A 25,495-nucleotide genomic window follows, 5' to 3' on the forward strand; every position below is an offset into this window, starting at 1 on the left:
AGCATTGAAAGCCATTCAATTGCATCATGGAACCATAGAATCCTTACAGTGCAGAAAGAAGCCATTTGGCCCAACGGGTCTATATCAACTTTCTGACAGAGCATCTTACCCAGGCCCAACCCCTGCTCCACCCCATAACCCCATGCATTTACCCCGCTAATTCCCCTAACCCACACATTTTGGGACACTAAGGGGGTAATTTAGCATAGTCAATCCACTTAATCTGCACATCTTTGGACATCAAAGCAGGACAACTCAGGATGGAAAATAAATGCTAGCCTAGCCAACAATGCTTATATCACAAACATGAAGACACTCTACATGGGTACTTTAGATATTTTAGGCAGAGGGTGAATAAATCACATAATGAGGATGTGTTGCTGCGTTACTTCAGCAACCATCCTATTTCATATGGCAGATTTGGGTGAAGGGCTCTGGCAAGGTCAATTGAAAACTATAATATTTAAATCAAGAGTCTTTCTAGAAATTTTGGCAGCGATTTGGAAATAATGCCTCCAAAAATGGAGGGCGGGGCAAAACTCAGTAATAAAATGGAGGTGAAATTGAGTGACATTTCATGGACATGGTGAAAGATCAGGAATTCCGATATGAATAAAGACTCAGTGCTTGCAATTGTTTTCCCAGCTCCCTTTGGGAAATAGTTTGTTAATAGTACTCATTGGAAGAGGTTTAATTTTGCAGTTTGCAAGAGTTCACATGGGGGACATATAGCTGGTCGGTATCATGGCTGCTTTGGATAACATGCCAGATGACATGTGAGGGCTTCCTTGCCCTCACGGAAAAGCAGTTCTTCCTGAAGGCTAAGGTTGTCACATGAGGTGATTGCGAGTATCTGCACCCTCCTAGATGAAGACTTGTGAACTGCTGAATCTGGTGGTTGTGATTTATCTGTAAGATTATTGACAGTGACCCATGGCCGGAATTGAACCTGGGTCCCTGGTACTGTGAGGCAGCAGTGCTAACCACTGTGCCTTTTGTGACAATAATAAACAAACATTAAACTTTAAAACTTTTACTGAGGACAGACGAGTTAAATCCGTTGTTGCTGAGAAACCAAGTACTCACGGGTAAAAGTATTCCCCTCTTCAAACAGTAAACAAAAGAAACCTTTCCAATGGCAAGTCAGACTTTATTTTCAATTCAAGAATATGGTACAAGCACAGCTAATGCTAAAGGCTCCTCCACCACTAGCCACCCCACCCCATGTGAAACTGCAGAAACAGTGGAAAGGTGTACTTTTCCAAACTTATTGGTGTGCTCGATAATCTGGGTCTGCTTCAGCCAAAGTGTGCTCTGTTCTATTGTCCACAAATGAGGGTAAAGGGCAACTTCCTGTACTGGAACCACTGCTTCACATGTTTCGAGGAGCACTTGAAAATACACTGCACGATAAAGAGGAGAGCATCCTGAACTGCGAGCTTGAGGAGCTGGTGTGCCGGAAGGGAGACTGCCAAAAGACATAGCTTTTCCTGAATGGAAAAGTACAAAGAAAGCGGTTAACACTCTCTATTACACATACATGCACACTCAAATACAGAAAGATACACACACAATCATTCAGACCTATTTTAAACTCAAGGATTCTATCATTATTTTTATTTGCCTCATTAATTTCCAGCTTCTGTGGTGTGTTTGTGGAGGAAGTGGGCGGAGGGAGCAGGATTATTGGAGAGTGTCATTAAGTTTCCATTATAAATTAAGATGTAAGAATTAATAATGGAGCTAATTGGCAGAAAGCATATGCAGATAGGTGGCACAGTGACATTGTGAGCAGCATGGTGGTACAGTGGTTAACACTGATGCCTCACAGCACCAGGGATCTGGGTTCGATTCCCGGCTTGGGTCACTATCTGTGCAGACTCTGCACATTTTTCACGTATCTGCGTAGGTTTCCTCCAGGCGCTCCAGTTTCTTCCCACAGTCCTAAAGACACGCTGGTTAGATGCATTGGCCATGTTAAATTCTCCCTAAGTGTAACTAAACAGGTGCCAGAGTGTGGCAACTGGGGGATTTTCACAGTAACTTCATTGCAGTGTTAATATAAGCCTACTTGTGACACTAATAAACTTTAGGTTCAAGAAAGTTGGAGAATATGGATTCTCCTCATTCTTTGACATCTTTTGTGTTGACCTGGTTCTACTTCTATATCTAATCACTACTCTTCTTACCCAAGCCTTTTTTGCTTTTCTCAGTCTTCTCTCTTTTTTAGGTAGGAGGTAGGTGCAAGGTGGTACACTGGGGAATAGAGACACACAATATGGCTGTTGACTACATTTTCAATGCAAATAGGCCTTTAGTAGTTCTCTTCTTAGCTGCCCCCAATTACACATCCTCCTCCCACTTCTTTGTTTCTATTGGGTCACTTACTCCTTCATCTGACAACTACTCTCTGTCCTTCTTATTGCCATCCCAACTCATTCCCATCATTTGCTCATTTCTTCTGGTTTAATTACCTGATAATCTTAATATTCTTCTTTCCACTTGTCTCCGCTGATATCTACCTCACCCTTAGTCCTCCAATTACCTTTCTCCCACTCATTTTCCATAAGGGGAGGCCTGGTGAGAAGCCATCAGTCCCCGAACCTCCCCTCCTTTAATTTCCTTTTAACTCGTTCTCACATCCTTTTTTGTCAGATACCGAACCATGAGGGATTTTAACATTCTAAGATGTTAGAAATAGGAAGACCAGATATGATGCGGGAAAATTGGAAAGCTGAGTTCTAGAATTTTTGGACAGAGGCATTTAGAGTAAGATGAGCTGTTAAACAATGATCTTCTATTATCCCTTCCTAGCAGACTCCCTCTGCTGGTACGTGTATATGGCAGTCTCTGAACAAGTAAGTTTCAATATACTACATGGGTTTTCTCACATTCTCTGTTTATGACTTAGAACATGCTAGAAAACTCTATGGGCACATTCTTAGCGGTTGTTCACGCCATGCTCCTGCCGTAGCGAGGTTGGAGAATTTGGCACCCAGCCACATCTCCATTCACTACAGTGGGATGGGAAAATACTTCGGCATGAATGGACATAACATTCCAGCCAATGACTCTATGGGCATGATTTTCCTGCTGTACTCGCCTCAAGACCAGAACATTCTGCCCAAGGTCAACGAACCTTTGCATGTTCTTGTTCTATGACTCTAGTGATGGGCGGGACTGAAAAATTCCACCCCCATGACTCTAACTTACCTCAGCAGAAGGTACAGAGCTTGCAGTGAAGTGGTGAAAAAATGCAAGTTTCTGTAATAGGGGATTGGTTTCTTCTGGGATGCCAAATTCTAATGATTCATTCATCAGTATAGTGAACCTGCAAAAACACAGATGGTTGGAGATACATTTACAAAGGTCTTGATGTAGTTTGTATTTGAACTCTTACAAGAAAAATAAATTGAACTTGAAGTCAAAATTATCCATACAAAATCAGAAGTTTGATGTGATAATATTTGATAATATTAATAGAGTATGGTATTTAGTTTATTATCTGTTAGGAAAGAGTAAATAAATTAATGCTGCCACATAGCATAGACCTTTAGTTATTGAATGGTATCGAGGCTGACTATGTGGATGATAGCTCTGTTGTAAACCTCCAAAGCTATATAATCTCTTCTCAATTGGTCAGACATTAACATTGTTTGCATCAACCTTAAAAACCCATGAGCACATTTCCCTGATGGGAGAAAGGTTCTCATTTCGTATCCAGGGCAGGATTTCAATGAAATGTCACTCTTGATTGTGTCTGCACTGTTAGGATGAAGACTGTGACAATTTAAATAGACATAAGTACCTTAGTGACCCAGGGGACGTGAAGGGGAAGAGACAGGAAGAGAGAAAGCCAGAGAAGAAAATATGGATCTGCACTTGAATGCAGAGAAGCAATGAAAGAAGGGGGGTGCATAATCTGGGAATGCCCAATGCCAAAGTAAAGATCAAGGTTCTCATAAACAATAATGGAAATGATGCTTGGAGAGGTAAAGGCATGGAAGATAAAGCTCTTTAGTTCCTGTACCTAATTCAAAGTTCTGACATGAGCTGGAGATACCTGTGTGGACTGAGGTGGGCACAGTAAGGAGTCTCACAAAACCAGGTTAAAATCCACAGGTTTATTTGGAACCATGAGCTTTCAGAGCGCTGCTCCTTCACCAAGTGTGGCATTTCACTGAAATCCTGCCCTGTACAAAATGAGACAACACTGGAAATCTGGTATCCAGGAATTTACAAACATTTATTCACTATACTGGGATAAAAAAGCATGAGATTCTTCCAGAAGCCTCTGTCTCTAAGTTCCTGTTTTGTGTGATCTGATATCACTGATTATATTAGCTTTTGGCGCAATAGCGATTAATCCTTTATTCAACAAGGACTGGCAAAGTCCAGAATGCCAAGTTGAATATGCAATCAGTGTTAGACCCTGAATGATATCATCTGCCCACTCAGCATGCTTCTAGTGCAGGCATAACACTCGTGCATGAGGACCATCACAATGGGAAAATGATTGGCTATGACTCGGTCATCATCTTTTACTTTCTGGGCCTTTGTAGCAGCAAAACCAGTGGAAATTAATTTTACAGCCATTGAATTTTACCCTACAGTGCAGAAGGCAACCATTCGAGCCCATCGAGCCTGTACTGACAACAATCTCACCCAGGCCCTACCCCTATAACCCCACGTATTTACCTTGCTAATCCTCCTGTCACTAAGGGTCAATCTGGCATGGCCAATCAACCTAATCTAATTGAGGATTAGTCTGTCTCATGTCCAAATCTTTGCGTTTTTTTCAAAAGAGCACACACCCGGAGACAAGGAGCTGAAATGGGAAGAGAATTGGCCACCATCAGCCCGAGAGTAGACATCAAGAGGAAGTTCCAGAACGTTTGGGCAATTACACCAGAGAGATTGTAGAAGACAGAAACATTGGAATCGAGCTTTCAGGTTCAGAATGGTATTATGATGGAGCACCAACAGAATTGGCCTCCTGCTATTACCCAGCCACATCTTCTGATTCACCAAAGATAATCTTCTTAAAATTAATCCCCTTTGTGACCACCGATGCCAAAATCTTACAGGAGGAAGCATCTGATTAACAGTCTGGTATCTCCAGAGGGCTCTCAGCAATTAATTGGGACAATTTGAACTTATCTCATGCTTATAATTAGCCCAGCTGAGCCTGTGCCCTGCACCTGTAGCCTGAAAGGAGTGGACACGTATGTTACTGTTTCATCATGTCAGTGAGAATGTATCAGCATCCGTATAGATTGTGGCTGACCTGTAATAAGGAAATCATGGAACCGTGGTGTACACAAGACCCCAACAGGATTCTGAGATATTATGAGCCAGGCGTGGAAACGAAGGAACTTTGAGATGTGCCTGAGCACAATGAACTGCACAAATGAGTTGCTGACCGATGGGTATAACTAATGAAGCATGCTAATGTATAAAATGCATAAACGTGCTCTTGGTACCTCCCCATGTCTGCATGGGTTACCTCTGTATGGAATTTGCACATCCTCCTCGTGTCTGCATGGGTTTCCTCCAGGTGTTCCAGTTTCCTCCCACAGTCCAAAGATATGCAGCTTAGGTGGATTGGCCATGCTAAATTACCCCTTAGTGTCCAAAGATGTGTAGATTAGATGGATTAGCCATGGTAAAATGTGTGGGGTTAGGCGATATGGTGGGGGAAAAGGGCCTGGGTAGAAAGTTAAAGTTCATTTATTAGTCAGAAGTAGGCTTACATTCACACTGCAATGAAGTTACTACGAAAATCCCTTCGTTACCACAGTCTGGCACCTTTTCCGGTACACTCAGGGAGAATTTATCATCACCAATTCACCTAATCTGTACATCCTTGGACTATGGGGAGGAAACTGGAGCACCTGGAGGAAACCCACACAGACACGGGGAGAATGTGCAAACTCCACGCAGACACTTACCCAAGCTGGGAATCGAACCCAGGTACTTGGTGCTGTGAGGCAGCAGTGCTAACCATTGTGCCACCATGTAAGGTACTCTGTCAGAGAGAGTTGGTGTGGACTTGATGGGCAGAATGGCCTCCTTCTGCATTTTAGGGGTTCTATGATTGGGAGCTGCCAACAAGGCAGTGTCTTGATGGACGAGGCTGCAAATTAGGGCCCAACATGTTTCTCTAATGGGGTCAGGGGGATTTCTCAGACCCTGCCTAAAGGAAATATCCATTTGTGTCTTGCAAGGTCAGTGGATCTCGGGTGGTCGATAGTCCAGAGTCACAGATTGTTTGCCTGGAGAGAGCTGCACTCTTCTGGCTTCCATCCTTTCCTTTTGTACATCCTCACTATCCAGCCCCTAACAACACAGGAGCTAGCAATTTTTCTGAGGGAACATCCGTTATTTCATTATTGAGATTTCCTTTTACATTTTCAACAAATTTTGTAAACTACCTCTAAATGTGCAAAACTGCAGTGCGGGAGTGACACCCACTGAGGACCTGTGCCCAAAAGCACCGCTACCTTATCATGGTTGTAATCTGAAGGGTGGAGATTGGGCAGAAGCAGATTACATTCTCTCTCCAGTAGGCACAGTTCTGAAGGCAGGGTCTCAGTGTGTGAAATCATACCGGCCATTTCTATTTCTCAAACTTTCAGAGAATGGCAAAGTGCCCCAAAACAGCCCAAAATTAGGAGTTTCCACTTTAAAAACAAAAAAATCCTGGTCCATGACATGAGTCAATTGCTAGGTTGCTGCTTACTTACAGAGTTAAAAATGATTGGCTTAACTTTGAAAATTTGTAACAATCTGCAAATGAAACTATTTTTAGAAGAGTTCCTCAGTTAATTTTAAGAAGGTTCACAACACCAGGTTAAAGTCCAACAGGTTTATTTTCACTGCTCCTTCATCAGGTGAGTGGAGAGGTAGGTTTCACAGACACAGCATATATAGACAAAGACACAATTGCAAGACAATGGTTGGGATGCGATCAATGATGGCCAAATGCCACACGCATTAGGATGACCGGAATCTTGGGTTCATGTCACACCAGATGTAACCCCCCACCATTTGGCCTGGGCTTGCAAAATCCTATCAACTGTCCTGGCTTGAGACAATTCACACCTCTTTAACCTGTGATCATCCCTCTCTCCACTCGCACTGTCTGTATCTGTAAAGACTTGATTGCCTGTAAATACTCACATTCCAACCATTATCATTGTGTCTTTGTCTATATGTGCCATGTTTGTGAAACCTACCTCTCCACTCACCTGATGAAGGAGCAGCACTCCGAAAGCTTGTGATTCCAAATAAACCTGTTGGACTTTAACCTGGTATTGTGAGACCTCTTACCGTACCCCAGTCCAATGCCGGGATCTCCACACTTCAGTTAATATTAACAGTCCATATGAGAAGAGTGCTTACCAGAGGGGTGGATGTTTAGGTGGTTCTAAAACCTTTGTGTCATGGTCGATCGAATCAAGCATTGTTCCAAAGTCTACTTCAGGGCTAATATCGAGGAGTTGGAGAATGGCGCCCATTCTGATAGTCCGGTTTCTATTTAAAAATGGGAAGAGATTTAGGTTAGTCCTGAGTTCTTCAATGAACCTAATTCTAAAACATTAAACAACATTAAGGATGACAATCTAGTGAGAGAGTGGCTGGGATTCTCTGATGTCATACGCCCCGCCACTGAGGCCAGCGAGGAAAGGAGAATTTGGCGATCGGCCGAATCTCTATTCGTTGCAGCGGGACCGAAGAATCCCAACTATAGACGAGATTGGAGAATCCCGGCCTGTGTATCAAAGTGTTTCCCCTTCCAGAATGGAAGTGATTTGTTTGTCCCTGCTGGCAGAATGGATCAGAATTTTCTGGGAGAGCTTGATTTTTAACCTGGCCTGTGTTGCAGCTGCTTGGTAACAGGATCTGCCCCTCGGCTGCCCAAGGCCCTCCTACTGTGTTTTGCAAATAGTTGCAAACAGGCCTGCAGCTCTCCTCCCAAAACAAGTGGGAGATTACTTGCAAATACGTATACAAATTAGGGTCCCACTCCAGGATTTGAATGCAAAAATTGAGACCGGCACCGCAGCTCAGTAAAGTTAAAGTTTAAAGTTTTTTAAAAATTTATTTATTATTGTCACAAGTAGGCTTACATTAACACTGTAATGAAGTTACCGTGAAATCCTCTAGTTGCCACACACCAGCACTTCAGGCAGTGCAGCACTCTCCTGCTACTGCACCAGAGTGTTCAACTATATTTTCTGTTCAGGTTTCTGGGGTCAGGAACCTTTTGACTTAGAGGCAACAGTGCTACCACTGAGATGCATAGTATTCAATATATTTCCTATTCTATTCATTAATATATGCAACTTTTTTTTTACATTTTTATGATTCTGAATTCCATTTCCTGATTGAGAACTCAAATGCTTACTAAATCCTGGTCTTTCGAAAATACATGTAACCATGGACTTGCTGGAAACCTGCCACTAAGCTAGAACTGTTATAGAATCATAGAAACCCTACAGTGCAGAAAGAAGCCATCTGGCCCATTGAGTCTGCACTGGCCGCAATCCCACCCAGGCCCTACCCCCACATCCCTACACATTTACCCACTAATCCCTCTAACCTACGCATCTCAGACACTAATCACTAATCAACCTAACCCGCACATCTTTGGACTGTGGGAGGAAACCAGAGCACCCGGAGGAAACCCATGCAGACACGAGGGGAATGAGCAAACTTCACACTGACAGTGACCCAAGCCGGGAATTGAACCCAGGTCGCTGGAGCTGTGAAGCAGTAATGCTAATCACGGTGCTACCATGACACCCAAATCTTCAAATACAACAGTTTTTGGTCATATAAGTACTGTGATGAGGTCGTGTGTAGGCTCATTTACCTTTGAGGCCTGGGTTTGAATCCCGTCATTAATAATTGGACTTTTAGTACCACCCAGATTTTTAATGAGTTCAGCTTCCTAACGCAAAATTCCTCACAATTTTGATAGAAACAGACAATTCAGTTAGAGATTCCTCAAATATAACATTTGGGAAATGGAGAAATATCATACTGGTGCAATCAAAGCCATGGACCAGAATTTTACCGGCACACCCGCCCCGGGGTTGGGATGGGTGGGTTTGGAGAACGGCATTCTCCGTAGGCCTCAGGCAGGAACGTCCGAACCTCGGGCAGACATGCCAGCAAATTCCGCCCATTGTTCTTAGGTTGGGCTTCAGACAGCGAGCTCGAACAGGGTAAAGGGGGTTTTATTCTGATTTGACCGATTTGGGATATCATGTTTGCAGGTTATGTAGGAATGCAGTGTGCAGATATCTGTATTGTACTCACTCCTTCTTCAACAATATTCTTCTCTGAGTCAGTTTGGCCATGGTTTTCTGCAAATTTGTAAATGTTGCTTTCAAGGTTTGAATGGTATTCTTGCTCTCTCTTAATCTAAACAAAAAAAATGAATTCAGTAAATCAAAAATATGAATATTTGTTTGCACCCCACCTCACTTTCCTGAACTCCCTTCTAAGGAATCTAAGGAATGTGTCTTAAACTGGGAGTTCTTTCTATGGGAACAGCTTTCTAAAACCCCTTGTTACGTGATCCATTCTTCCAAGCAACAAATCTAGGACTATCCTAGCCTTTATAATTTAGTTTGATAAAAGTTTAAAGCTTATTTATTAGTGTCACAATTGGCATACATTAACACTGCAATGAAGTTACTATGAAAATCCGCCAGTTGCCACACTCCAGCAAGGATACGCTGGCCGGAATTTTACTGGCATACCCACCGCGATTCCGAGGGTGGGTGAGGCTCAGAGAATGGTATTTTCCATTGGCCTCAGGCGGGATTGTACAAACCTCAGGCAGACATGCTGGTAAAATTCTGCCCACTGAGGGTGAATTTAGCACGGCCATTACACCTAACCAGCACACCTTTCGGACTGTGGGAGGAAACCAGGGCACCTGGAGGAAGCCCACGCAGACACGGAGAGAATGTGCAGACTCCGCACAGACAGTGACCCAAGCTGGGAATCAAACCTGGGTCACTGGCACTAACCACTGTGCTACCATGCCACCATAATAGACTTGATACAAAGTTGAAGTCCATGGAGTAAAAGGAACAGTCGCAGCATGGAGATTAGGTTAGCTGAGTGACAGGAAACAGAAAATACTGGTGAATAGATGTTTTTGAAAAAGTTAAAGTTTATTTATTAGTCACAAGTAAGGCTTACATTAACACGGCAATGAAGTTACTATGAAATTCCTCTAGTCACCACTCTGGTGCCTGTTCACCCAAGTAAGGCACACAGTGAGGGTCTCCAGGTATCAACACTGGAACCATTGCTTTACTTGATGCTTATTAATGACTCGGACTTGTGTGTACAGGCTACAATACTTGAGAGTATTGTAAACTGTGAGGAGAATAGTGTCAAACCTCAAGAAGACAGAGGTAGGCCGGTGGACCAGGCAGATTAAATTTAATGCAGAGAAATGTGAAATTATACTTTTGGTCAGAACAAGGAGGGAATGCATTGAGTCTATGCAATCCTACAGTGCAGAAAGAGACCATATAGCCCATTGAGTCTGCACCAATTCTCAATGTATAAAGAAAGGACAGAATTCTGAAGGGGTGCAGGAACAAAGAGAGTGGGACAGGATTTTTACAATGGACAAGGCCATCTGAAGATTTAGTGACCGTCTTGCAACCATTTAAACTTCAATGTCCATTAACTAACTGGAGAAGGGACTTCCACCCCTCACTCTGCCTCAGAAATTGGCTGGCAGCTCTCCAGGAGATTTGATAAAAGTGTTCAAACTGGCGATCTGGGCAGAGTAGATTGGAAGAAATTGTTCCCATTGGGCGGAAGGGTCAGGAACCACAGAACACCAGTCTCAGCTGACAAGAGGGAAAACATTTTAAAACACGGTAACACAATGGTTAGCATTAAAGCTTCATAGTGCCAAGGACCTGGGTTCAATTCCCTCTTGGATGATTGCCTGTGTAGAGTTTGCACATTCTTCCCATACCTGCTTGGGTTTCCTCCAAGTGCTCCAATTTTCTCCCACAGTCCAAAGATGTGCGGGTTAGGTGGATTGGTGATGTGAAACTGCCCCTTAGTTATCCCAAATGGGGGACTATTGGGGAAAATACATAGGGTTAGGGGAAAGGGCATTGGTACGATGCTCTGTCAGAGAGTAGATACAGGCTTGATGGGCCTAATGGCCTTCTCCTACACTGTAGAGATTCTATGATTCTGTGGTGCGAGTGGTTAGAACCCAAAAGACATTGCTGAAAAAAATGGGATTGGATAGCTCCTGAGGAGAAATAAACTGCAGGATCATGGGAAACAGGCAGAGTGCTGGGACTAGCTGGGTTGTTCTGGTAGAAAGTCAGCATTGATACAGTGGGCTGAAAGGCTTCCTTCTTTGTTGATTCTAGTACCACCAATTGCTGGACAAAGTGAGTCATCAGCAATGCTCCATAGCACTGATTTGTAATTACAAAAATGAATAATTTATGATGATACATTTTAGTCATTGAAACACATAATACAAGCAACAAATAAACACTTACTTCTGCCGAAAGCGTAGTTCCGTAGCTAAATTGGAAAAAATATAATGGAAATTACACTTTAAAAACTGAAATCTAGATGGAAAGAAATGTCAGCTTACTTTCTATATCTGGCTTTGAGCTTATTTTTGAAGGATGCAAATATCCACATACAAATAAGATATGCTTTCACTTAGGGGGTAAACAACCTAGGAACAAACTCCTTTAAGATCCTTTAAACATACCCTGCATGGTGGGCTGATCTTTATTCTGTTATGGATAAGTGGAGAGTCTGCAGAAGGATCTAGATAGGCTGGGCGAATGGGCCAGGAAATGGCAAATGGAATTTAATGTTGGCAAGTGTGAGGTGGTCCACTTTGGTAGGAAGAATGGTAGGAAGGACTATTACTTACGTGGCGAAAAACTGCAGCAGGCGACGGTGCAGAGGGACCTCAGGGTCCTTGTGCATGAGTCGCAAAAACCCAGCCTGCAGGTGCAGCAGGTGGTCAGGAAGGCGAATGGGATGCTGGCCTTCATAGCGAGGGGGATTGAATATAAAAGTAGGGAGGTCTTGCTGCAGCTGTATAGGGCATTGGTGAGGCCGCAGCTGGAGTACTGTGTGCAGTTTTGGGCGCCGCACCTGCGCAAGGATATTTTGGCCTTGGAGGGAGTGCAGAGGAGGTTTACTAGGCTGATACCGGAGTTGAGGGGGTTGAGCTATGAGGAGAGGCTGAATAAACTAGGCTTGTACTCGTTAGAGTTTAGAAGAATGAGGGGAGATCTCATTGAGACGTATAAGATGATGAATGGGATGGATAGGATAGAGGTGGAAAGACTCTTCCCGCTCAAAAAAGACAGTAGGACTAGGGGGCACAGCCTCAAGATAAAGGGGGGGCGGTTCAGAACGGAGTTGAGGAGGAACTTCTTCACTCAAAGGGTGGTGAATCTCTGGAATTCTCTGCCCGTTGAAGTGGTGGAGGCTGCCTCGCTAAATATTTTTAAGAAGCGGGTTGATGGGTTTTTGATAAGAGAAGGGATTAAGGGTTATGGGGAGAGGGCGGGAAAGTGGAACTGAGCCACGACAGATCAGCCATGATCTTATTGAATGGCGGGGCAGGCTCGAAGGGCCAGATGGCCTACTTCTGCTCCTATTTCTTATGTTCTTATGTTCTTATGTTCTTATTCAGGAATATTCCCAAGAGGAGGTAACCTCATCATATGGTGAATGGTACACAGGTTTAAACCAGACTAGGTCTAAAAGACAAATGAGAGGTAGGCTAAATTGGGCCTTTGTGTGTATAGAGTGCAAAATAAGTATGAAAGAACACAGACATGATTTTTTTTAAAGAAGCTTTGTACAGTCCATTAGGACAACTGGAACTACTGCTTAAGATCTGTAGGATGTGCCTGGAAACTTCCTTCTGGTGATGCTTAGTTGCCAGAATCTGTAGCAGTGTGGGGCAGACAGGCACTTGGGATGCATCTGTGATGGCAAAGGTGGCCATTGGCCCTATATAACTGAGATGCCTACCAAATGAACTTGCAATTCCAGTAGAAGAACATTGATTGATGTGGTTCTGGTGTAAAGGGACTGAATGCCTGGAATTTTCAGGGCCAGTGGAGGGGGAGTGGAGGGATGGATGGGGGATTTTCACAGTAAAAAGTCTGACAACACCAGGTTTTAGTCCAACCGATTTATTTGATAGTAAACGCACAAGCTTTTGAGGTTTCCCTCTTCGTCAGGTGAATGGAGAGTTCTGGCCTCGGACAGAGCATATAAAGCACAGACAGTTTAGAGATTACTGATTAGAATGCGAATCTTTACACCTAACCTGCTGTTCAAGTCCTAAAGTGGCTGACAATGTGTGTGGAAGGAGCACTGATCACAGGTTAAAGAGATGTGTATTGCCTGGGTTTGCAAAACCTCACTCACTGTGCTGTCTGGAGACAATACACATCTCTTTAACCTGTGATCAGTGCTCCTTCCACACACATTGTCAGCCACTTTAGGACTTGAACAGCAGGTTAGGTGTAAAGATTCGCATTCTAATCAGTAATCTCTAAACTGTCTGTGCTTTATATGCTCTGCCTGAGGCCAGAACTCTCCATTCACCTGACGAAGAAGGAAACCTTGAAAGCTTGTGCGTTTACTATCAAATAAATCGGTTGGACTAAAACCTGGTGTTATCAGACTTTTTACTGTGTTTACCCCAGTCCAACGCCGGCACATCCACATCATGGGGGATTTTCAGTCAGAGGAGGGAATGGAGGGTATTTAAATACTCTTTAAAGATGGCGTCCCAATCTCTGTGCCGCCACATTGCTGGCACCATCAGGCCCCACTCGTTAGAATGACGGCAGAAGCCACAACTCCAGACTTTCTGTGCACAGAGTGCCAGGGAATCTGGAGAGAAAACTCAGCTGTGTGGCTGGTGAGCTACATGTTGGTTTTCTCGCTGAAACCACAGATTCCGCCCAGTGTGTTTTCAACTCAATGGTATTTTGGTAAATGATGCCACTTACTGTTCTTAGCTTCAATGAGCGCTAGCCACGGAGGAAGTTCAAACACTGCAGCCTCAGTTTCAGTTAATTCTGATATCAACGATGCCGCTGTGGTGCTGTAGAGATGGTAAGACATACACATTAATAGATTGTCATCCCACAACCTGACATTAAAAATAAACCACTTATCTTGCATGATCAATATTCTCATACACAAAAGTCACTCCACGCATCTAGAGGTTGATTTTACAGACGTTAATTCCACCAGACATCCTAACTACGCAACAAACCATATGAAGACATTCCAGGCTATGGCATTTTTGCTTCTCCAACGATTCATTTGAATAAGCCAAAAATCATAGTAACCACCCGTGTTATGAGTTCCCAACTTATGCTCTGGTAGGCAAACCTTCTTCCTGTAAGTGTGATTTCATTATACCGGGTTATGGTTATATTTTTTTCATGAACGGTGGCTCTTAAGACTTAATTATCTGACTAGGGTCTGGTGGCACGGCGGTACAGTGGTGAGCACCTCTGCATCACAGGTGGGTTGGCCATGCTAAGCTGTCCATTTGCCAGTGACGCCCACATCCCATAAAATTAATTTTAAAAAAACCTATCATGTATGATGTCAACCACATTAAACATCTGTCAAAATTTGGGCAGGTGCATTATTATTGTATGCGAATGAGGAGAATATATTGTATAATAGATTTCTTTAGATTTGTACATTAGCAGTGCTGGGCATAAAGGATGTTCAGTCCTGGCATCTGGTGCTGCTGTGAGTTACGGGGTGGGGTGGGGGATGGTTTGAAATTTAAAAGGCCCGAAATGAACAGAATTGGTCACAGGGCAATCAATTACATAGGCTCCACCTCCTAAAAAAATCCAGCCTCTTCAATTTGCAGAGGTGTGGCTGGCCCCACAATACATTTCAGCCCATCTACAACTAATCTCCGTGACTCTTCCAGGTGCAGTCCCCAGCAAATGCTGGGGAAACAGCTTATAAATACAAAATCCTCAGGGAATGAAGCGCTTGTCATATAAGGAATGGTTGAGGACTCTGGATCTGTTCTTGTTGGAGCTTAGAAGGATGAGAGGGGATTTTATTGAAACCTACAGAATACTGTGAGACCTGGATAGAGTGGAGGTAGAGAGGGTGTTTCCACTAGTAGGGCACAATCTCAGACTAAAGGGACGATCCTTTAAAACAGAGATGAGAAGGAATTTCTTCAGCCAGAGAGTGGTGAATCTGTGGAACTCTTTGCCACAGAAGGCTGTGCCAACCAGTTCATTGAGTGTCTTTAAGACAGAGATAGATAGGTTCTTGATTAATAGGGGGATCAGGGGTTATGGGGAAAAGGCAGGAGAATGAGGATGAAAAAAATATCAGCCATGATTGAATGGCAGAGCAGACTCAATTGGCTGAGTGGCCTAATTCTGCTCCTATGTAATATGGTCCTATGGGGTCAGTTTGAGTTGAAGGTAGAATTCCTGGAGGATCTGCCTGGATTCCCTAGAAGCAGAACATTCTGGAGCATGTCACTTGAAAAAAATCATAGTTTTGTAAAACATAAGTAAACAATTCAAAAATTGCCATGGCAGAACTATAGCACTTTAACTGCAACCAAAAAGCCTTCTTACCTCAGCATTTGCGAAGTTCTACGACATTTATCTTAAGCAAAAATAAATCTTAGAATTAATTATTTTCCAATTTGAGTTCAAAGTAAAAAATGTTTTTGATATAGAACATAGAACATAGAACATTACAGCGCAGAACAGGCCCTTCGGCCCACGATGTTGCGCCGACCAGTTTTTTAAAAAAAAACACTGACCCACTAATCTAAACCAATCCCTTTTCGTCCATAAACCTATCCACAGATTTCTTAATTTCAATCTTTGTAAGAGGGAGTGACATACTATTTGCTTTCCAAATTACTGTTGATCTTCACTTATAGGAGCATCTGAATAATTTGTTGACAAGGACACCCTGATTCCTTTGCATGTAAAAAATATTCAGCTTTAGTATCTTCTTACCAAGGTGAACAATTTCACATTCCTCTGTATTACATTCCATCTGCCATGTTCTTATCCACTCACGTAATCTATCTGAAAACTCTTTTTATAGTCGTTACAATTTACTTTCCCACCTAACTTTGCATTGTCGGCCAACCTGGATGTACTAAGCTCAGTCCTCTCATCTAATGCATTGATGTAGATTCTACCAGCTGAGGCGCAAGCACCAATTGTTGCGTATGCCTCTAGATTCAGCCTGCAAACCTAGAAATAACCAGTTTATTCATACTCTCTGCCTTCTGTCTAATATATTACCCTCAATTCTGCAGACGGAAACTTATAGTTACATTGAGAATCCTGGCGGTGGATTGGAAGTGGGACTTTGTCTCAGAGGCGGAACCACTAATCATATACAATTACACAGCAAATTAATAGATTTAGATTCAGTAATTAGATTAGATTTAGAAATTAGGTTTCCACAGTCAAGGGGCCCAACCAGTCATGCAATGGGTCAGGCAGATGTTTGACAACCCCTCATTGGCAGTCCAAGAACTGGGCCTACAGAAGATATGTGGTTACAGCACTGGGAAGTAGGAATGTAATTCCATGTGTTCTTTATATTGATCCTCATTTATAAGAGGGAAATTAATCATAGGTGGCAGCAATACAACACTGCACCTCAGAGAATGACACTTCAGAATTTCCAGAGGATGCGCTGCCTCATTGTTTCACCCTCCAGCAATGCAGAGGCAGTCAACTCAGTGAGAACGTGCTCACCATTAGGGCTCAAGGCTGATGAGCACATCATATACACGTCGCAGCAACTGGTGGAGGAGATGACAGCCGAGATTCCTGACAATTGGAGATCAGGCCCATGCTAAGCACCAGGCTGATGCCTCTGGAGATGGCGCCAAGAACCCTGCTGGAGATGAAGTGATCAGCTGGAAAACATCTGATGAAGATTCTAGAGCTCATGCACAATCTCAAGTGAATGGCAGAGTTCATTTGAGTCATAGGTTCTGCCATGTGTCCAGTTTGCAAGCACACATGGCTTTCTCCTTGAGAAGACTGGCAACCACCATGGAGAAGTAGGTCCAGCAAAACACTCAGTAATGGCTGACTATGCACTCAGAGCTGCAGTCCATCTCTGTGGCCATGCACTCAGAGAGTGATGGCCAGTCAAGAGGTGGATGAGACACCCAGATCTCCCTCCAGGTGCCCTTCTCAAAGTGTATTATTGTGATGTTTCCAGACAGACGGAGGTATTGTTCATTGTTCGTTGCAGTGAGCGGAGAGAAGGTTACACAGAGTAAAGGTAAGCGATTGACTTTGTAAAGTTTTTTGCGGGCTTTTTAACGCTATTACAGCTTTAAAAGTTAAACAGGAAGTGGGCCGCGGGGTTTTGTGGGAAGGGATTTTAAGATATAAAGAGTACTCACCAGGTAAGCCCTCTCATTGTTCGTTGGAGTGAGCGGAGAGAAGGTTACACAGAGTAAAGGTAAGCGATTGACTTTGTAAAGTTTTTCGTGGGCTTTTTAATGGTATTACAGCTTTAAAAGTTAAACAGGAAGTGGGCTGCAGGGTTTTGTGGGAAGGGATTTTTTACCGCGCAAAGTATAAAAGGAAGGTTGCAGTAGACAGTGGGCAGCGGAGTGAGAGGGAAGCAGAGTGACCTATAAGGGCTTTGGCTCACAGGGCAAGGTAAGTTTAAATTCTTCACTGGGTTTAGAATTCACTCGGAGACTGAGATGGAGGGGCAGGTGATGTGCTGTTTCTGCATGATGTGGGAGCTGGTGGACCCCAAGGTACTTTCCAGTGACCATGTCTGTAGTAAGTGCTGGTTGCTTGAAGAGCTCCAGCTCAAAGTAGACGAGCTGAACTCTGAGCTTCAGACACTGAGGCTCATCAGGGAGAGGGAGTGTAACCTGGATAATGGGTACAAGAGAGATTCACACCCCCTAGACTGGCTAACTCTGAGGGTCAGGAACAGGAGGGTGTTGCTGAGGGGAGGAAGGGTCAGAGGAAGGAGTGGGGTGTGGGGAGGAAGGAGGGGGGTGTGGGGAGGAAGGATGAGAGGAAGGAGGGGAGTGGGGGAGGAAGGAGGGGGGGACCCAAAAGCCTCAGCCTCTGAATCTGCACAACAGGTTTGAGAATCTTGCTCCCAGTGCAGACAAGAACGAGGGCTGCAAGGTGGACGAGCAAACTGCCCACGGTACAGTGGTGCAGGGAGAGGTCAAAGCAGAAGAAGAGGAATGTAGTGGTAATTGGGGATTGTGTAGTTAGGGGCATAGACACTGTCCTTTGTGACAAGGATAAAGGATACAGAAGGGTGTGTTGTCTGCCTGGTGCTCGGGTCCAGGATGCCTCATCTGGGCTGCAGAGGAACCTGGAGTGGGAGGGTGAGAATCTGGTCGTTGTGGTTCATGTGGCTGCCAACGACATAGGCAAAATAGGAACTAAGGATCTGCAGAGGGAGTATGATATTCCGGGAACCAAATCAAAAAGCAGAACCGACAAGGTGGTTATCTCTGGATTACTACCTGAACCACGTGCAAATTGGTGCAGGGTAAATAGGATTAAAGAGATGAATGTGTGGCTCAGGGATTGGTGTGGGAGGAATGGGTTTGAATTTATGGGGCACTGGCACCGGTATTAGGGCAGGTGGGACCTGTTCAGATGGGATGGTCTTAGTCTGAACCGTGCCGGGACCAGAGTCCTGGTGAATCGTATAACTAGGACTGTAGATAGGGCTTTAAACTAATTGGGGGGAGGGGGGGCGCAGGGGTGGGGGAAATTACAAAATCTAAAGTAAAGGAGAGGGTACGTGTGCAGGTAAATGTTGAGGATGTTCCACTAATAAAAGGAGTAGGGGGCATGAGAGATGTTAGTAGCGTTCCTTCAAATAACGTCCAGATAAAGGCTGGTATAAAGACACTTTACCTGAATGACGAAGCATTCGGAACAAAGTGAATGAGCTGATGGTGCAAATCAGCACAAATGGATATGATCTAGTGGCCATTACAGAAGTGTGACAGGGACTGGGAGCTGAATGTCCAGGGGTATCAGGTTTTTAGGAAGGATAGATGGGAGGAAAAAGGGGGTGGGGTAGCTCTGTTAATTAAGGATAATATCAGGGTGGTAGTAAGAGAAGATATAGGCTCCAAACAGCAAAACGTGGAATTGTTGTGGGTGGAGATAAGGAATAGTAAGGGGAGGAAGACACTGGTGGGTGTGGTCTATAGGCCCCCAAATAATAACTTTGAGGTGGGGTGGGCTATAAACAAGCAAATAATTGATGTGTGCAGAAATGGAACAGTGATAATTATGGGGGATTTTAATTTGGAATGACCCAAGTCGGACGCGGTGGGCTTGAGGAAGAGTTCTTGGAATGCTGTGGGGATAGTTTCCTTGAACAGTGTGTGACGGAACCTACGAGGGAGCGAGCTATCTTAGATCTGGTACTGTGTAACGACGATGGCATTGCTGCGACTGCATCAGTACTCAATGCTGACAACTGCCAGTTTCCAGATGCAATTTTACAACTCATCCGCTTTATCCTGGACCACAATGTCTTCACCTTCAACGACCAGTTTTTCATCCAGACACATGGAACAGCCATGGGGACCAAATTTGCGCCTCAATATGCCAACATCTTCATGCACAGGTTCGAACAAGACTTCTTCACTGCACAGAATCTTCAACCGATGCTGTACACTAGATACATCGATGACATTTTCTTCCTCTGGCCTCATGGTGAACAATCACTGAAACAACTATATGATGATATCAACAAATTCCACCCCACCATCAGACTCACCATGGACTATTCCCCAGAATCAGTTGCATTCTTGGACACACGCATCTCCATTAAGGACGGTCACCTCAGCACCTCACTGTACCGCAAGCCCACAGACAATCTCGCAATGCTCCACTTCTCCAGTTTCCACCCTAAACATGTTAAAGAAGCCATTCCCTATGGACAAGCCCTCCGTATACACAGGATTTGCTCAGATGAGGAGGATCGTGACAGACACCTCCAGACCCTGAAAGATGCCCTCGTAAGAACAGGATATGGTGCTCGACTCATAGATCGGCAGTTTCGATGCGCCACAGCGAAAAACCGCACCGATCTCCTCAGAAGACAAACACGGGACACAGGGGACAGAGTTCCCTTCGTCGTCCAGTACTTCCCCGGAGCGGAGAAGCTACGACATCTTCTCCGGAGTCTTCAACATATCATTGATGAAGACGAACATCTCGCCAGGGCCATCCCCACACCCCCACTTCTTGCTTTCAGACAACCACACAACCTCAAACAGACCATTGTTCGCAGCAAACTACCCAGCCTTCAGGAGAACAGTGACCACAATACCACACAACCCTGTCACAGCAACCTCTGCAAGACATGCCGGATCATCGACATGGATACCATCATCACACGTGAGAATACCATCCACCAGGTACATGGTAAATACTCTTGCAACTCGGCCAACATTGTCTACCTGATACGTTGCAAGAAAGGATGTCCCGAAGCATGGTACATTGGGGAGACCATGCAGACGCTACGACAACGGATGAATGAACATCGCTCGACAGTCACCAGGCAAGACTGTTCCCTTCCTGTTGGCGAACACTTCAGTGGTCACGGGCATTCAGCCTCTGACCTTCGGGTAAGCATTCTCCAAGGCGGCCTTCACAACACACGACAGCGCAGAGTCGCTGAGCAGAGACTGATAGCCAAGTTCCGCACACATGAGGACGGTCTCAACAGGGATCTTGGGTTCATGTCGCACTATCTGTAACCCCCGTGACTTGCCTGGGTTTGCAAAACCTCACTTACTGTACTGTCTGGAGACAATACACATCTCTTTAAACTGTGATCAGTGCTCCTACCACTCACATTATCAGCCACTTCAGGTCTTGAACAGCAGGTTAGGTGTAAGGATTCGCATTTTAATCAGTAATCTCTAAACTGTCTGTGCTTTATATGCTCTGTCTGAGGCCAGAACTCTCCATTCACCTGACGAAGAGGGTAACCCCTCGAAAGCTTGCGAGTATATTATCAAATAAATAGGTTGGACTAAAACCTGGTGTTGTCAGACTTTTTACTGTGTTTACGCCAGTCCAACGCCGGCATACCCACATCATGACTGTGTAACAAGGCAGGTAGAATTAGGGATCTTCTTGTGAGGGATGTGCTTGGGACGAGTGATCATAGAATGATTGAATTTCTGATGCAGATGGAGGATGAGCAAGTAGGGTCCCGAACCTGTGTCCTCTGTTTGAACAGAGGGGAGTACGATAGGATGAGAGAGGAATTGGCGAGTGTAGATTGGGGACGCAGACTGGTTGGTAGGATGGCTGAGGAACAGTGAAGGAGATCTTTTTTGGTGCTCAGCAGAAATATATTCCGATGGTAAAGAAGGACTGTAGGAGAAGGGATAACCAGCCATGGTTATCTAAGGAAATAAAGGAGAGTATTAAATTAAAAGCTGATGCGTTCAGAGTGGCTAAAAATAGCAGGCGAGTAGAAGATTAGAAAAGATTTAAAAATCAACAAAGAATGACTAAGAAGGTGATAAAGAAAGGAAAGATAGAGTATGAAGCTAAACTAGCTCTAAATATAAAAAATGACAGTAAATATTTTTACAAATATATAAAGAAGAAGAGACTGGCTAGAGTGAATGTTGGACCCTTGGAGGATGAGGGGGGGAATTAGCGGTGGGCAATGAGGAAATGGCTGAGGCTTTAAATAAGATTTTTGCCTCGGTCTTCACAGAGGAGGACACGAATAGTTTGCTGGATATTAAAGATAGAAGGATGGTAGGAGATGAGGGCCTTAATGTGATTACTGTCACTAGAAAGGTAGTGCTTGATAGACTAACGGGGCTGAAGGTAGACAAGTCCCCGGGACCGGATGGAATGCATCCTAGGGTTCTGAAAGAAATGGCAGAGGTGATATCGGATGCCTTAGTAATTATTTAAATTACTTATCAAAATTCACTGGACTCCAGGGAAGTGCCGGAAGATTGGAAAACGGCTAATGTTACGCTGTTGTTTAAAAAAGGTAGCAGACAAAAGGCAGGGAATTATAGGCCAGTTAGTTTAACATCTGTAGTTGGAAAAATGCTAGAATCCTTCATCAAAGAAGAAATAACGATGCACCTAGAAAAGAATGGTTTGATTGAGCAGATGCAGCACGGATTCGTTAAGGCGAAGTCATGTTTAACAAATTTATTGGATTTCTATGAGGATGTGACTAGTGCGGTAGACAGAGGGGAACTGGTGGATGTGGTGTTTTTAGCTTTCCAAAAGGCGTTTGATAAGGTGCCTCACAAAAGGTTGCTGCAGAAGGTTAGGGTGCACGGAGTTGGGGGTAAGATGTTAGCGTGCATAGAGGATTGGCTGTCTACTAGGAAGCGGAGAGTTGGAATCAATGGGTGCAATTCTGGTTGGCAGTTGGTGACTAGTGGAGTGCTGCAGGGATCGGTGCTGGGGCCTCAACTGTTTACCATTTACATAGACGATGTGGAGGAGGCGGCTGAGTGTAGGGTGACGAAATTTGCTGGTGACACAAAGATGAGTGGAAAAGCAAATCGTGTGGAGGGTGTGGAAAGTCTGCAGAGAAATCTGGATAGGCTGAGTGAGTGGGCGAGAACCTGACAGAGTATAATGTTAGCAAGTGTGAGGTTATCCACTTTGGTAGAAATAATAGCAGGAGGGATTATTATTTAAAAGGCGAAAAGCTGCAGCATGCTACAGTGCAGAGGGACCTGGGGGTCCTTGTGCACGAATTGCAAAAACCCAGTCTGCAGGTGCAGCAGGTGATCAAGAAGGCGAATGGAATATTGGCCTTTATAGCGAGGGGGATAGAATATAAAAGTAGGGAGGTGTGCAGTTTTGGTTGCCGCACTTGTGTAAGGATATATTGGCCTTGGAGGGAGTGCAGAGAAAGTTCACTAGGCTGATACCAGAGATGAAGGGATTAGCCTATGAAGAGAGACTGAATAGACGGGGTCTGTACTCGTTGGAGTTTAGAAGGCTGAGGGGGATCTTATAGAGACGTGTAAGATAATGAAGTGGATAGATAGGGTAGAGGTAGAGAGATTCTTCCCATTTAGAAAGGATAGCAGGACTAGATGGCACAGCCTCAAGGTAAGGGTGGGGGGGGATGCAGTTTAGATCGGAGTTGAGGAAGAACTTCTTCACTCAAAGGGTGGTGAATCTCTGGAATTCTCTGCCCGTTGAAGTGGTGGAGGCTGCCTCGCTAAATATATTTAAGACACGGGTAGATAGGTTTCTGATTGACAGGGGAATTAAGGGTTATGGGGAGAAAGTGGGAAAGTGGAGCTGATCCACTTCAGATCAGCCACGACCTTATTGAATGGCGGGGCAGGCTCGAAGGGCTAGATGGCCTAACCCTGCTCCTATTTCTTATGTGCCTTTATAAGAACATAAGAACATAAGAGATCAATGATGGCAGAGGTGGGGATGATGACCACACCATTTTTCCTGTACATTGGATGGAGTGGAAAGTCTGCATTTACTGAGAGAGGAAGGTTTCTCGGTTTGTCAAACCTTTAGCGGGTCTGTGCATTGGAAACCCAGTGGTAAGCCAGCAGCTAAGGTTCACCTCCTATTGCCCCACAGAAAGTGTTGCCTGAACAGTATAAACACCTGAGACATTCCCTTATTTGCATGTGTGCGCTTGGAGTTATTAACAAGGTGTTCCAAGATTTGGAACCTGTGTAAGTGAAGCATTTGTGATCTTCCAAGTCAGAAGTGTATGTGACATGGAAGGATTCGTGCATATCGGCTTGCTCAAGCCAAGGGCCTGGAGCCATTTCCCTTGGGGGTGGGGGGGGGGAGTGGGGTGCACAGGTCACTGTAGATGGTCTGGAGAAAGTTCAGGCAGTGGAACCTCACCTTCAGCAGTTCAATGGTCTGTTCTATTGCTGCTCTTGTTGAGGCACAGGAGGTATTGTCCCTCTACTCTGCCGGATTTTGTGGATTCCATACCGGTGTCACGAGGCAGGTCTTCCAAGGATAGCTCCGGCCACTCAGGAGTCATCCTTGCAACGCTGCAGGTAAACAAGGTGGCATGGCGGCACAGTGGTTAGCACTGCTGTCTCACAGCACCAGGAATCTGGATTCAATCCCCGACTTGGTCACATTCTGTGCGGTATCTGCAAGTTCTCCTAGTGTCTGTGAAGGTTTCCTCCAAGTGCTCCGGTTTCCTCCCACAGTCGTAAAGACATGCTGGTTAGGTGCATTGGTGATGCTAAATTCTCCCTCAGTTTACCCGAACAGGCACCAGAGTGGGGCAACTAGGGGATTTTCACAGTACCTTAACTGCAGTGTTAATCTAAGCCTACTTGTGACACTAATAAATAAACTAAACACCTGAGAGCGGCTGAGACCAGGAAACAGGAAACAGCTGAGGGGTTTGGTGATCACAAACCAGCTAACTGTATATTGAAGGAATGAAAGCCCTTTTGGTTAATGAGTGCTTCTGCATGTTCCCAAAGAGACTGTCAGGGCCACATATGCAAGAAGTCCTCACTTAATGTTGACTCACTTAACATTGCCTCACTTCAACATCATTAATAGTATCAATATATCCATTCAACACTGCCAGTTTCACTTTAACATCATTTGTGACAGACTTCTCTTCGGTGGTCTGCCTGTTTCACATGACATTTCCCTCAGCACCCTGCTTTCACCATCAGTACCTCTTGGCTAAGATCAAGTGTAGTATCGACATGTTGCACTTGGTTGAAGTCATTAGGTTACATTTCAGCTTCATTTGAAGCAATTTTTTAACGCGGTATCTCGGCCTTTTGGCTAAGATGCAAATGAGATCAAGCCTCAGAGGAGGAGCTATGCCTACTCCAATCAGCTTGGATCATGTAGATCAAGCCCAAGACAGGAGGTGAGAGCCCTGTCTTCTCAGCTTGGATCAGGAATGTCTCAACTTGTTGAGACTCTGAATTGGACTTGATTGAATTGGAATAAAAACTTCTTGCTCCCACTGCTAGCCTTGCCTCTGGTATTGCTTTCTATCCTCACCTCCCAGCTTCTGTTCGTAGCTTAGTTCCTGGGCCTATTATTGGCATTCCGCCCCGACTCCTGACTCATGGCTTCCCTGCTGGCTTCACTCCTGACTCCACCACTGGACTCACACTGAAGTGCTAGGCCCCATCTGGTGGCAGAGGTTGGTTGGTGCAAGCAGTCAGGACTTCAGCTGCTACCTGCACCAATCAACTTCTGTCTCTAGATGGAGGGTGACCAATCTAAAAGCACTGGTCCATTACTTCCTGGCTCCCTGGATTTGGGGGGGTGGGGTTACCCCAAAGATACATTGGGCAATCACTCTCGCAAGTTCCCAGGTAAGAGTTTACCCAGCAATTGTCCACACACTAACTACTCAGGACACT

The 25,495-nt window shown here is 44.6% G+C and overlaps 1 protein-coding gene across 1 annotated transcript; it reads right to left on the reverse strand.

Annotated features, from left to right (window-relative positions):
* Nucleotides 1-1,178: 1,178 nt before the first annotated feature.
* LOC145360400 (uncharacterized) lies at nt 1,179-25,241 on the reverse strand. The gene is made up of 7 exons (XM_080215602.1): nt 25,128-25,241; nt 14,064-14,158; nt 11,565-11,589; nt 9,328-9,432; nt 7,405-7,536; nt 3,214-3,331; nt 1,179-1,490 (listed from the first exon to the last, which is right to left on the reverse strand). The coding sequence occupies exons 1-7, from the start codon at nt 25,172-25,174 to the stop codon at nt 1,320-1,322; spliced, it is 693 nt and encodes a 230-aa protein (XP_080071728.1). The 5' UTR covers nt 25,175-25,241; the 3' UTR covers nt 1,179-1,319.
* Nucleotides 25,242-25,495: the final 254 nt, after the last annotated feature.

Source organism: Carcharhinus amblyrhynchos, chromosome 2 (assembly GCF_965287045.1).
Source record: "Carcharhinus amblyrhynchos chromosome 2, sCarAmb.v2.hapA, whole genome shotgun sequence".
Taxonomy (NCBI): domain Eukaryota; kingdom Metazoa; phylum Chordata; class Chondrichthyes; order Carcharhiniformes; family Carcharhinidae; genus Carcharhinus; species Carcharhinus amblyrhynchos.